This window comes from Heloderma suspectum, chromosome 12 (genome assembly GCF_057233095.1).
Source record: "Heloderma suspectum isolate Gila_16-S chromosome 12, 16-S_ref, whole genome shotgun sequence".
In the NCBI taxonomy this organism is placed as follows: domain Eukaryota; kingdom Metazoa; phylum Chordata; class Lepidosauria; order Squamata; family Helodermatidae; genus Heloderma; species Heloderma suspectum.
Genome location: NC_139469.1, coordinates 21,183,258 through 21,196,738, shown reverse-complemented (window position 1 = coordinate 21,196,738; position 13,481 = coordinate 21,183,258). Strand labels below are relative to the sequence as shown.

The following is a 13,481-nucleotide window of genomic DNA, read 5'->3' as shown; positions in this document are numbered from 1 at the left end:
GGCATACATGCTTCTCTTTTCTTCCAACCTGCCCTTCTTTTATCCACATGTTGAACTAGTTAGGTAGGCTAGGCTGATAGATAGTAACTAGCTTCATGGCTAAGCTGGGATTTGAACCTGGGTCTCCAATTTTAGTCTGGGTTTCTCCAACCACCATACCAAGCTGAGTATTGACACACAGATCCTCTTGTGGGTTCAAAATCATAGATGGACAACCCCACCCCACACACGCACATACCATTTAAAGCTGTGTCACAAGCTGGATGTGACAATAAACTGTTTGTGTTTCCATTCCAAAAATAAATAATTTCCTCTGGCACACACAATTCTTAGTTTTTTAGGCACACCTGAGTGACTTGCTGGACTCTGATTTTCCTTCTCTTGCTAAAGCCACTTGCCCCATTTACTAAAGGTGACTGACATGGTTCACACGATCAAAACAAGCTACCGTGGCTTAATACCCAGCGCTGGGCGCCATTCCCCTTATTGCCTGCTTGTGTGCAGCTTGTGTCGTCTGAACCTGAGCACCATGAATTATTTGAAGGGGAAACATGGCCTGTTGTTGGGTTCTTTGAGGGTTGCTTCCTTCTCAGACAAGTCATGCTGCCTGTGTTCGGATGACATGGCAAGCTGCACCCAGGTGGGTAATTAGGGGAACGGTGCCGTGGCTTATTTAAGCCATGGTGGCTTGTTTTGGTCATGCGAACTGGCCCACTGTAAAGAATCAGGAGTGAAACATAATAAAGCCAGTCTCTTTCAGCATTGCTGGGGAAATATCAATTTTCTGACAAATAGAGTACCATTTTGAATGTACATCTTACTGGCAGGCTCCCCTGCATCAAGACACGTGAAGGCTGCAAGCCTTCCATAATACTGTGCTGCCTTGGTAACAGAGATTCGGTGCGTGACATTCAAGAAGATCTTTTTGCTAATGCCGCGGAGTCATGTTTACAGCTAGCAACCTTGACCATTATAACAGAGATGAAGTTCAGTCTTTTAATCTACAAATTGAAATGTGATTTAATGTAGTGGAGAGGATAGTCTGACACACTGGAATGATTCTCAAGTCCATATGGTGGAAGTGCCAGCCTCTTTATCCCATGCCATCCCATCCCCAATTCTTTTCTTTCTCCTTTGTGCACATCCCCACCCTCCATAACCACCCATCCCTTCCCATTAATCATCACTCCATCCTTCAGAAAGCCTTCCTCTTTCAGGAACTTATAGGGAGATGCATTCTTTTTTATTTCCTTGGTCAGAGAGGGTCATGGATGCACTGTTTGAGGAACTCTTTGCTAGGGTAGGAATATTGTGCATGCAATTAACTTGATTTGTATGAGTGTATTTTCTACAAGAGCTTCAGAAGGCTGACTTTGTAGGATGTCAGTCAAAATGAACTGCCCATAAGAAATCTTAAACATAAGAGCCCTGCTGGATCATGCCAAGATCCATCTAGTCCAGCATTCTGTTCACACAGTGGCCAACCAGCTGCCTGTGGGAAACTCACAAGCAGGACATGAATGCAACAGCATCCTCTCACCCATGTCCCCCAGCAACTGGTGTACGTAGGTATGCTGCCCCGATACTGGAGGTAGCATATAGCCATCAGGACTAGTAGTCATTGATCTTCCATGAATTTGTCCAATCCCCTTTTAAAGCCATCCAAATTGATATCCGTATGGTTGTCATTTCTTGTCCTACCATGTTTCATTCCTAAAATCCTGTCCACGTTTTGTTTTTCTGTTTTATTTAAAGGTATGGATGACAAAAACGCAGCTAAACTCAACGAGCTTATCCAAGTTGGGTAAGTAGTTTTTTGTTTAACACAATCACTGTACGGTATCTGTCTTTTGAGATGCATTCGTATTTCAGATTATAAGTTCCTTTGGGCAAGGACCTGCCCTCTTGTACTCTAAAATGCCATGCACACTGATAGTTATATAAATCATTGTTGTTTGTTGTGCCTTCCCAGAGCACTAAGGTAATGGTTTTATAAAGTAACCAAAGAGTGAAATCCACGGTTTGGAGCAGAGGTGAGCAACACACAGCCCACGCTTCCCAGTGCAGCTCCTAGCACACCGACAAAAAGTAGGGAGGGAAGGTAGTGGTTTGTCACTGAAAGACAAATTCAGCTTAAACAAGCTAAGTTTGTCTCCTCTAAGCCTCCCTAGCGGTTTGCCATTGAAGTCCCTCCTTTTTTTGCTGCCACTGGCTGTGGATAAAATGCAACCCACAGAGGCTCTGGGTGTGTGGGATTGGCCCTCAGACCGCCTGAAACTGCCCATCCCTGATTAAGAGCAAAAAGCATTGATGAATTTTAAAGAGTTGCAATTTGTTCTAAAATGCAGCCTTTATGATCCAACCAGTCGGAGAGGATTAGCCCCTAACCAGTTGTATTGTATCAAGAACAAGACATCTCTGTACCACAGAACTATATAGAGCTCACGGGTGCTACATGTCTGGGTCCCTCCATCTGCACTGAGCTGAATCTTCCACCCACACCCATCATCAGATGCAGTATGAAGATCACCTTCTATTTCTGCTGCTCGCCATGTTGCAACGTTGTTCTGCACAGCTTTTGATATTGTGCTTTTGTACTCATTGGAAGCACTCATTGCGCTTGTGTGCGTTTGCCATTGTTCCCAGTCCTATTTTCTTGCTTCCTTCCTCCTAAGGCAAGTGAATAGGACTCTGGTTAGAGTTTGTGATTGCAGCTAGAACAGCTTCCTGAGCAGAGAATCATTCAAGATCATTTGCAGTGCCTAAATTAGTCTAGCTGGTGGTGTGACCAAGAAATATGGAGCCGTTCACTGCAAAATAAGTTCCCCTCTCTGCATTTTTTGCCACCGGTTCACAACTTCAAACTTCGTGCGCGAGCATCTTTAGCCTGCCTGAAATTCCTTTTCATTGTCGCACAGTAATAAGCATAGTCAAAGCAGGTATGCATAATTGGCAGAAAGTTTAAATAGAATGGGGTTTGGATTGTTTGGGAGTTTGTTAGATCAGTTGAGAGCGCATCTAGTACGCAACCAGAAGTGCAACCTAAGAATAGTCCCGCTGGGTCTGCCTAAACATCTGTTGGAGTGGGCAACTTGTGGCCCTCCAGATGCTTTGGCCTACAACTCCCATCAACCCTCACCAGTTACTATGCTGGCTAGGGCTGATGGGAGTTGTAGGCCAAAACATCTGGAAGGCCACAAGTTGCCCACCCCAGTCTACCTGGGGATTCTAAGAATGGCTAGCCAGATGCTTGTGGGAAGTCCACAAACAGGACAGAAAGGCAATAGCCCTCTCCTTTTTGGCCCCCAGTAACTGATTCTCTGAGGCTTACTACCTATGAACCTTGAGGTCCATTTATCTGTCACTGTTAGACCTGTCCTCCATGAATTTGTAAGGAGCGAGAAAAGGATTATCATGTATATATATATCCAAATCACTTTCCTGTTGCATGAAGTTTGCTAACTGCACTGATTCTGGTTTCATAAATCTAGCATATGGACTACTAAACACAATGGATTTTGTGTATGTGTCAGGGCTCCATTGTGCTGAATTAGTGGACACTTGTAATCGGTGACAATGTAGAGAAAAAGACTGAGCGCTTGTTCAGGATTTATAGTGAGGAATCGATCTCTCCATGGTTTTAAAGCACAGATAAACCAGAGTATCAAAACCCAGAATAACCTATGTCATGTGGGATTTGGAAATCATACAGGTTTCTTTACACCTCAAAAGAGTTGCTGTGCTTTTTGTGCCTTCAATTATCCCATTCTTTTCAACATTTCTAGGGCTACAACTGTCCGCTACAAAGGGAGAAATCTTCGCATCAAAGCTCCAATGTGCAGGGCTCTGAAAAAACTCTGTGATCCAGACGGTATGTAAGAGAACCCAGGAGGGAGAAGAGGTTGAAACAAATTTTTGGGAAAGACCCAGCTGTGTCTCCGAGTCAGTTCACATAACCAAAGGAGAATGTTGAGGTTGTGGCTTGAGTGGAGCCATGCAGGATTTGGTATGCGGTGATGTCATGTGGTCGCTTGAGTTGTTAACTGGCTGTGTATCCCCAAGTGCCCTGAAGCTGCCACATTGAGAAGTGGCACAACAAATAAGTTGGCTTTGAGTTTGTTGAGGAACCCCATTTTATTTTTATTTTGCACATATCTGACTGGATCCACAGCCTCTGCTCCTTAGCATGCCAATTTGGTCATATGCACTGGCCTTCGGGGACAACAGAATTTATCTGCTTAGGAACCTAGAATGTTTCTCCCGTCTTTTACAACACAGAGACACACACACCTAGTGTTGTAGTGTTGCGAGTAGACAATCTACTTCCACCCCCACTGTCCATCCCATGTACTATTCCCACAAGTAATTCCCCACCAGTAGGTCTTATTTGGGGGAACAATTTTGCCTCCAGTGTTGTCATTCTCTCTGACCACCAGCCTTTCTTGAAGTGTTCATGCCTGAAGAAGTTTCTCCTGTCCTGTCTTGCATGCCGTTGCTTCCAGCCCCATAACTCTTTACACCCAGCTGAGCCCAGCAGACACGCTCGCAATCAGCATGATCATTCCTCCTTGTTTGGCCTCCTACAGTCAAGAGGGATGTAGGATTTTGTCAACCCACAGTATATATTTTTGAGGTGTACAGCACATGGTGATGGACTAGGGATCTTGTTAAATTTTATCAGCAGCTTCAGGCTTGTTGATACCAGTTTAGGAACAGAAACGGCCTCCTCGGCCTGCTTGGCTTATTCCCAATGCATCAGGAAGAGTTTCAGAACCCCAACAGATCACATTCTTGAAGCATAATTTCTCTGCACCTTTAGATTCATTTACGAGAGCGTAACTGTGCTGCACAGTTGCAGCAGCTTTATTTCAGGAATTTTCACTGCTTCTTCCCTCAGGCATTAGCGATGAGGAAGATCAGAAGCCAGTGCGTCTTCCACTGAAGGTCCCTGTGGAGCTGCAGCCACGGAATAATCATGCTTGGGCCCGTGTGCAGAGCCTGGCCCAGAATCCACGTCTCAGGTACCCTAGAGCAAGAGACTTCGTGTGGATGGGTGGATGTGTATCTGGACCTAAAAGTTGGTTTAAGAATAGCAAGCAAAATAACAAGGAGTCAGTAAGTTTGAGAGCAGGACTTGGATTTTATTGGCACAGTCTGAACTACTCTGGTCTCTGCTAGCAGACCACCTCTCCTTTTTTTTCCTGCCAGAAGGTTAAGAATCCAAGTAAACCCATCATGTTCTGAGTCTCTGTGATAGTGTTTGCTTGTGATGGCTTCTTAATGCTAACTGTATATTTTTTCCTCTCTCCCATGAACTGGAAATTAGAGAATACGCATCCTGTCTGCGCAGGCATGTGTGTTAACAGACAGATGGCATATCTTTTACCTTATGGCAGAGGGACAACCTGCAGCCTAGGGGCTGCATACTCCTCCCAGATGTTGCCCTGACACTTTTTAATCCCTTCTCCAGATATCCTCATACATACTGCTTTTTCCCCAGCCACTGTTGCGCACATCACCAGGATGTCTCTCTGTGTGCGCATGTATGTGGCCCCTGATCCCCAAGCCTTGGGGATCAAAAGGTTGTTCAACCCTGGCTTCTGTGACTTCTATAGCACGTTGCCAGTGGACTATCATTTGCTGACTCCTCCTCTGACTCTTTCTCTTTCCTGCGTGGCATCTCAGAATGATCGTGGAGCTGCATCGTAAGGTGTCCAGCCTCATCGAGTTCCTGAAACAGAAGTGGGCTCTCCACGAAGTGCGCATTGTATCCTTATTCTTGCTCAGAAGTTTGGCTCCGTTTCTTTGATATTTTTGTGTACTGGGAGTAATCCTTCACATAGATTAAGGGGGGGGGGAACTCGGCTGCAGGGAGGAGTAGGAAAACCACCACATGTGTGCCTGCCACACAACCATGGAATCATGCAGGGCATCGTGGTTCCTTTATCCATTCCTGCAGCGTGGTTGCCACATAGTCCCCCTGCCGGTGCGACCGCATATCCCAGCAGCCACAGCAGTGGGAATCAGGTTGTGCTAGCCATTCCAGCTGTCACTATGCAATGGCAACCACGTAGTTTGGCTGCTCTGGCTAGAGCGTTGCTGGAAGTTTTGGACACTGTCGGTGGCTGTCTCTGTGGTTGCCTGGACTTGTCAATGAAGCATACAGATTATCCATGGGGAGCCCAACAGACGACCTGGTAAGCCACCCAGGGGGCCTGTACCCACTCTGCAGAGGGGGGTAACAAGGGTGGGCAACTTACCGATTGTGGACAGGCAAAACATCCCACACATGACACGCTAACCCATCATGATCCGAACATGACCCACGATGGGTTAGTGTGTCGTCTGAACCCAGTCATGGTATTCATTATGCTATACCCTTCTCCCCACTCCAATTTAGCACTTGTAACGTGGCAGTCAAATGCCGTTTAATTGCTGCACATTTGCCTTCCTTCCACTGATTTGGGCAGGAGGGGGGTTATAGGGAGGCTTCCTCTCCCATTGTCATGTTGCTGTAATCCTTAATGTCCTGTATTTAGCGTAAAACACTAGCACAAAGGCAGCTACAGGAGGCCAGAAATTCTGAAGCAAGTGGCAGCTATTCTGAAGAGAAAGCGATGCTCCATCTCTTCCCAGGAGAGAACTGTACACTGACACCTCTCCCTGGGGTTGCCAGGGTTGTCCACTCCAAAGCTTTCTGTACGGTGCATTGGCAGGAATCTGGCAGATGCAAGCAGAATACCAAGGACTCTCATTTGCTGCCACCTGCCCAAATCCTGGGCATACAGAGTGGCCAGGGGACAGCCAGAGGGCAGGTGAAATACCCACGGGGAATGGAAGTTAGGGGCGGGACCCGGGCAGAGAGCACTACAGAAGCAAGCAGGAGCACTCAGTCTATGCTTGATGCAACTGCACACACCGAAGACCGCTCCCCAGAGGCTGGACTTACGGAAGGAGCATCCCTGAGTCTCGGTGTTGCACACAGTCTTGATAAACTGCCTTCCGGGCTTCAGGACCCCGGCGGGAGTCTTGAGAAGCCAGTTCCTACAGCCCATTGTGCCGAGGGGAGGGAGGCACCAGCTGTTGTGCTGGTGGCCAGGTCATCCTCCGGCGGTACAAACTGTGACTGTGGCAGCATCCCCCCTGATTTGGAGGAACTCTCCCTGCTTGACCCGTTTCCTCGGTACATGAAGTCGTGCCAGGACCTTATCGTCCCCGAGAAGTGTCTTTGCACAGACAGACTGAACGGGAAAGCTTTTGCCTTGCCAGGGAGCTCCCCTCCTGGGACGCTTTTGCCTGGTAGCACAGAGGCTGGCAGCCTTAGTCCTGCACGGCTGGCAAGAGGTGGGGCAACGTTGCCCAGCTGCAGCCCATCCGGATCCGAAACTCAGGCCCCCCACTGCTGCGGACCACCAGTGGAATTGTGCGGAAAGGAGCTATCAGACCCAGCCGTGGAGGACTCTCAGGAGAAGCTCAACACCTCACTGCCGCCGCCACCTCAGGGACAATTGGTCACAAAGTCTCTCAAGGATGACCCAAGCCGCCTTGCGCAGCAGGTCAGAGAGGAGGGATGGAGCCTGCGGACCTCCGAGAGCCTTACCTTGGCTGAAGTCTACCTCATGATGGGCAAGCCGAACAAGTTGCAGCTAGAGTACGACTGGCTGGCTGTCTTAGGGCCGGAAACCCAGGATGCCGGAGAGCAGTTGCCTGAACCGAAATCTGTTCCTCCATCAGCCGCCTGTCACAAGCAGAAACTCCTCAACTGCCTCTTAAAACTCATCTCCACTGAAGTGAACCCCAAACCAGTAAGTATAATTTGGACTCATGCTCAGAGCCAATATCGTCCAGCTGAAAATAACTGTGTGTGTGTATCTAAAATTTTTTAAGCCTTTTATTTTTCTACCCAAACTGATATGTAGCTGCACTGTGCTGCTGGATGTTCCTCCCCGCGATATCCCAAACTATGTAGGCTCCCTCCAATAATGGGGTGGATCCACAGTTGGCTACAGAATCGGACTCAAAGAGTGCTGATCAATGGGATCTTTTCAAACTAGGGAGAGTTAACGAGTGGGGTGCCGCAGGGCTCAGTCCTGGGCCCAGTGCTCTTCAACATTTTTATTAATGACTTGGAGGAGGAAGTGCAGGGAATGCTGATCAGATTTGCAGATGACACCAAATTGGGCGGGATATCTAATACCCTGGAAGACAGAAACAGAATTCAGAGTAATCTTGATAGGCTGGAATGCTGGGCAGAAAACAACAGAATGACATTTAATAGGGATAAATGCCAAGTTCTGCACCTAGGAAAAAGAAACCAAATGCACAGGTACAAGATGGGGGATACGTGGCTCAGCAATACTACAAGCAAGAAGGATCTTGGAATTGTTGTCGATCACAAGCTGAATATGAGCCAACAACGTGATGTGGCTGCAAAAAAGGCCAATGCTATTTTGGGCTGCATTAATAGAAGCATAGCTTCCAAATCATGTGAAGTACTTGTTCCCCTCTACTCAGCCCTGGTTAGGCCTCATCTTGAATTCTGTGTCCAGTTCTTGGCGCCACGCTTTAAGAAGGATGCAGACAAACTGGAGAGGGTTCAGAGGAGGGCAACAAAGATGATCAGGAGACTGGAAACAAAGCCCTATGAAGAGAGACTGAAAGAACTGGGCATGTTTAGCCTTGAGAAGAGAAGACTGAGGGGAGATAGGATAGCACTCTTCAAGTACTTGAAAGGTTGCCACAGAGAGGAAGGCTGGGATCTCTTCTCGATCATCCCAGAGTGCAGGACACAGAATAATGGGCTCAAGTTACAGGAAACCAGATTCCGGCTGAACATCAGGAAAAACTTCCTGACTGTTAGAGCAATACGACAACGGAACCAATTCCCGGGGGGGGGGGCTCTCCCACACTGGCGGCCTTCAAGCCAAGGCTGGACAGCCATCTGGGATGCTCTGACTTGGATTCCTACATTGAGCAGGGGGTTGGACTCGATGGTCTTATAGGCCCCTTCCAACCCTACTATTCCATGATTCTCTGATTCTGTGAATGGAGTCGTATCTGAATATTGTGCAAGTGCATTTCCTGATTATCAAGTAGCCAGAACAGTGACAATAAATCCTCACTATGAACAGCTTGAGTTTGTGTGTGTGTGTGTGTGTATGTATATACAAACACACACAGGGTGCAATCTTACGCATACTTACTTGGAAGCAAGTGACAAAGCACCATGGAATCTGGTGGGACTTAGTCTGGGTAATCGCACACACAATTGGGCTGCAAGAGCTAATTACTTGTGGATTGGCAATGACTCAACCTCTGGCTAGCAGGAAAGCGTGAACAAAAGGAGATAAGAGAAGCTACTCAGCTTGTTCCAATTAGGCTTGAAAGAAAGAAAACTGCTGTCCCTGCTTGCAAAACAAAGCAAGTAGCTTCTGTGTGCTGAAAGCTGACTCTGTCTTGTCCTGAGCATGTGCAGTGGATTTCTTGCCTTTTAAAACAAAGAGCTGCTTGCACGTGGGCACATAATGCATATCAGAGTCTCTAGATCAGGGGGGTGGTCAACTTGTGGCCCTCCAGATGTTTTGGCCTACAACCTCTCAGCCCGAGCCACCATAGTCGGTGGTGAGAGATGCTAGGAGTTGTAGACCAAAACATCTGGAGGGGCACAAATTTCCTACCCCGATTCGAGATGAATGCCTGACTGCAATGGGAGCAATTCCTAGTCACCAGTGGCAACCAGGCAACCTGTCATTGGCAAGTCTTGAGTTGAATCAGTTGACAAGCTGTCTCCAGCTAATTAAACTTAGTAACACCATGTTTTAATTGGTGATGCTCCAAAGGAAGGAGATGCTTGTTTGTTTCTTGTGGCTCTTCAGTTCCTGATGAGGTTCTGTAATGGGGGTGAAAGTGAAAATATTTGATAGCCTTTCTGTAGCATTTGTTAGTTTTATTTTGCCCATCTTTACAGATTCATTAGCAGTTATTCTTGTAGGTCAGGGGTGGGCAACATCTCGGGGTTGGGAGGCTGCGCTGACAACCCCCCGGAACTCTTCAGGGGCTGCGTGTCTCCCTCCCCTGCTGGATGTTGTCGCTGAAATCCCAGCAGAATTGTGCTCCCATCAGCCTGATTCTGCAGGGAAGCAGGATGCGTAAGGGGAGCCATCCATGCCCTGTTCCTCTGTAGAATTGCTGGGACTTCTGTGGCAGCAATGGCTGGTGCGGGGGGCACAAACGGCCATGGCAGACTGCATATGACCCGCATGCCATGTGTTGCCCACCCCCGTTGTAGGCAGTCTGCTTCTACTTGTCAAGCGGGTGCTGCGCATTAACTAAGAGGCATCACCCCAGAGCTCTGGCTGTCACCATAGCTCTCCGTTATTTATCTGTCTTAAATGCTGAATTTTTGTTGCTGCTTTTAAAAACAACATCTCTGGCTGTCATCTACAGGGAGGATGCGGAGCTTGGATAATACATTGGTCTGTCCAGCGTAGCAGTTCTAAATGTTCTTCGGAATTACTGCTGTTAACATAGGAGCTCGCGTGCTTTTGAATTCCACAGAACGCTTTATCAGCTGCAAGGCAAAAAGCACGCATCTGGCCTGTGCCCAGCGTGCATTCCTTTGACCAACCCTGGTCTGTGCGATGCTCCGCTTGGGCGAGCGAGGGGAAGAAGGCGATAAGACAAACCTTACGTGGGTACACTTCCCAGTGTTTAGGGCAGCCATATTTTTTTTCTTTCAGCGCGCAGCTATTGAGGTTCTGCCATTCCTTCCTCCTTTTCAGACCCCTGAAATGAACTCCGTTGCAACATCCCCTATAAAGCCCGCCCAAGAGGAGCATGCTGTGACCCCTCCTGGGAAGGTGATAGCCATCAGCGCCAGGAGTCCAGGCTGTGCACGCAATCAGCCTGCCCTTCACAAGAAGACCTTTCCCCCCAGCGCCACTTCCAGCGCCTCAGGTGAGTCCATCATGGGGAGAAACGAACTCTCTCTAGTGCAGTAACCCTCTCCAAACTCTGCAGCATGGAAGGCCGAATTCTGTGACTCTTTTTTTTTTTTAGTAACGTGTGTAAATTGGGGCCACAGCATTAGAACCATACAGGGCTTTAGAAGTCAAAACCAGAACCCTGGGAAAAACCAGTAAAAATTGCATATGGAACAATACAGGGGTTATACCGTCCGATGCATCCATCCCAGTTAGCAGTCTGACAGACAGATTTATTTTATTGATCACATTTTTATACCTCTGAAGCTCTCTGGGCAGTTCACGACAATTAAAACCGGAAAATAGAAAGCAATAAAAAATACAGATGACAAAATACCAGTTAAAAGTTTAAAACTACACTATAAAAATAAAATAATCAAACAGAAGCTAGCGCAAAAGATTTTAAGTACAGTACCAGATAAAAACAAACTGAACAACTAAAATGCCTGGGAGAATAAAAAGGCCTTCACCCTGCACCGAAACGAGTACAGTGTATGAGCCAGGCAAACCTCTTTGGGAAGCTCATTCCACAACTGGGGTGCCACAGCAGAAAAGGCCCTCTTCCTAGTAGCCACCCACCTCACTTCTTTTGGCAGGGGCTCTGAGAGAAGGACCCTTCAAGCTGATCTTAGGGTCCGAGAAAGTGTATATGGGAGGAGACAATCCTTCCGGTAGCCTCGCCCCAAGCTTTTTGGGGCTTTGAATGTTAGCACCAGCACTTTGAATCAGGCCCGGATTCATTCTGAACAAGTTGAAGTTTCCTAGCTACCTTCAAGGGTAGTCCCAAGTAGAGTGCATTCCTGTAAACTAAACTGGAAGGGACTAGAGCCAACATGGGTAACCTCTGTCCTGCGGGCCTTTACTCAGCTCACCGAGCCGCTGTATCCTGCCCGTGGAGCCTCTTGGGTTCCTCCAGGGGGCAAAGCTTGGCCACTGAAGAATCCCCACTGTTTTTCCGACCTCAGATCAGCAATAACAGGAGGTATGCGGACGGCAGGAAACTCAGCTGTTCCTCCCAGCGCTGGCCAAGTCCCTTTCTCCATGCTGAGAGGGGCACGGAGAAAGGCAAAATGGGAGGGGTGATGATGTCAGTGGATGTGGCCGCGCCCCTGACATCATCCAGCTGTGGAGGGCTAGTGAGGGGAAATTCAGTCACCACTCAAACATGGTTCTGCACCCCTGAGCTAGGACATGTGTGACTGCAAAGTATTTTCCTGTGTAGCCTTCGTTGATTGCTATCTTTGTACACAGTGCAGCTTTAGACAGGCGGCGGCAGTGGTAATAATGTTTTGTGATATTAACTGGGCAGCTTTATTGCAATGGTATTCAATAGTAAGTGTGCTCCCAAGAAATTATGTCCTGCATTGTAATAGGAACGTGGAAGCAAGAGACTGTTGGAAGCAGGGTAGTGCTGGGAACAGTTGAATTTGGAATCCTGAATTACTGTTGTTGGAATACGCTCCTGAGTGGTAGTTTGTTGCTCATATGCTCATTTTAGTCAAGGGCCAGTTCACATGGTCATTCTCAACAGTTTTTCCGGGAAGATTCATAATCAGGTGACTCAGTTCCCAATTAAAAGGGGCTCTCAGTCTTTCTGAAAAACCACGTGGATCGGTGGAAGTGATCCTTTGACTCCAGGCATTTCCCCAGTGGAAATTAACCTTGACATTATAATTCTCATTAGATTAGGACGTCTTTTGATTGCATCCTACCAGGTTTGAGAAACCCCTCTAGACCCCTCTTGGTGGCTGGTCCTTCAAGTTCCGGAAGTGCTGACGCAGATGGTGGCCTCTTTGCCGTTCCCACAACTCTCCCACCCAACAGCAGGCACGGGAAGCTTTTCTTGCAAAGCAAAGAAACAGAGCTATCTTTCCGGCAGCGCTTGGACACAATCAGTGTAAGTTTATCTGGGTGTATGTTGAGCTTTAAAGCAGAAGTGGGGAACTGCTTGTGCATGGGGTGACTGGATGACCCCCCAGCCCTCCGCAGTCAGATGACATCAGGTGGGCAGGGGGCCCAACATCATCCAGTCCCTGGCCAAAGCCTTGTCTGGAGCTCCACCTCCTCCTCCAGTTGGAGACCGCACTTCACTGCTCATGGGCTTTCCCTGCTAGGGAAAGCCCACATGCAGCAAAACCTCCCCAGTGAGGTGCCATTTGAAGGAATATTCCTCCAGCTGGAGCTCATTTGGGGACTTGGCTTCACTGCACATGGGCTTTCCTCCAGCTAGTGCCTCGGTAGGGTGGCTTCACCTGTCCTATGCCTTCCACCATTGGGGAGGATGCAGGATAGGCAAAGCACTTAGTGCACCACCACTCACCCTTCCAGTTGGGAGGGGAGTGATGCGCTAAAGGAAATCTGTTATCTCCCATCACTGATTGGAGATAACAGTGGGGATTCCTCTCCAGTATCCTTCAAGGGCAGGGCTTTGGGAGAGGGAGGGGCCTTACCGAATGTACCATGGGCCGGCCTGGTGGGCCTTGTTTGGCCCTCAGGCAA

General features: G+C 48.0%; 1 protein-coding gene across 4 annotated transcripts in view; it reads left to right on the top strand.

Annotated features, from left to right (window-relative positions):
* The window catches only part of CRAMP1 (cramped chromatin regulator 1), a 49,629-nt gene that overhangs the window by 17,896 nt on the left and 18,252 nt on the right, over positions 1-13,481 (top strand). For 3 of the 4 annotated variants that reach the window (XM_084818671.1, XM_084818669.1, XM_084818668.1), the window contains exons 6-12: positions 1,756-1,804; positions 3,786-3,871; positions 4,898-5,021; positions 5,686-5,767; positions 6,540-7,805; positions 10,740-10,956; positions 12,698-12,879. In XM_084818671.1, coding sequence (XP_084674797.1) covers positions 1,756-1,804; positions 3,786-3,871; positions 4,898-5,021; positions 5,686-5,767; positions 6,540-7,805; positions 10,740-10,956; positions 12,698-12,879 — 2,006 coding nt within the window. The remainder of the gene's footprint in view (positions 1-1,755; positions 1,805-3,785; positions 3,872-4,897; positions 5,022-5,685; positions 5,768-6,539; positions 7,806-10,739; positions 10,957-12,697; positions 12,880-13,481) is intronic. The other variant, XM_084818670.1, reaches the window with a different exon arrangement.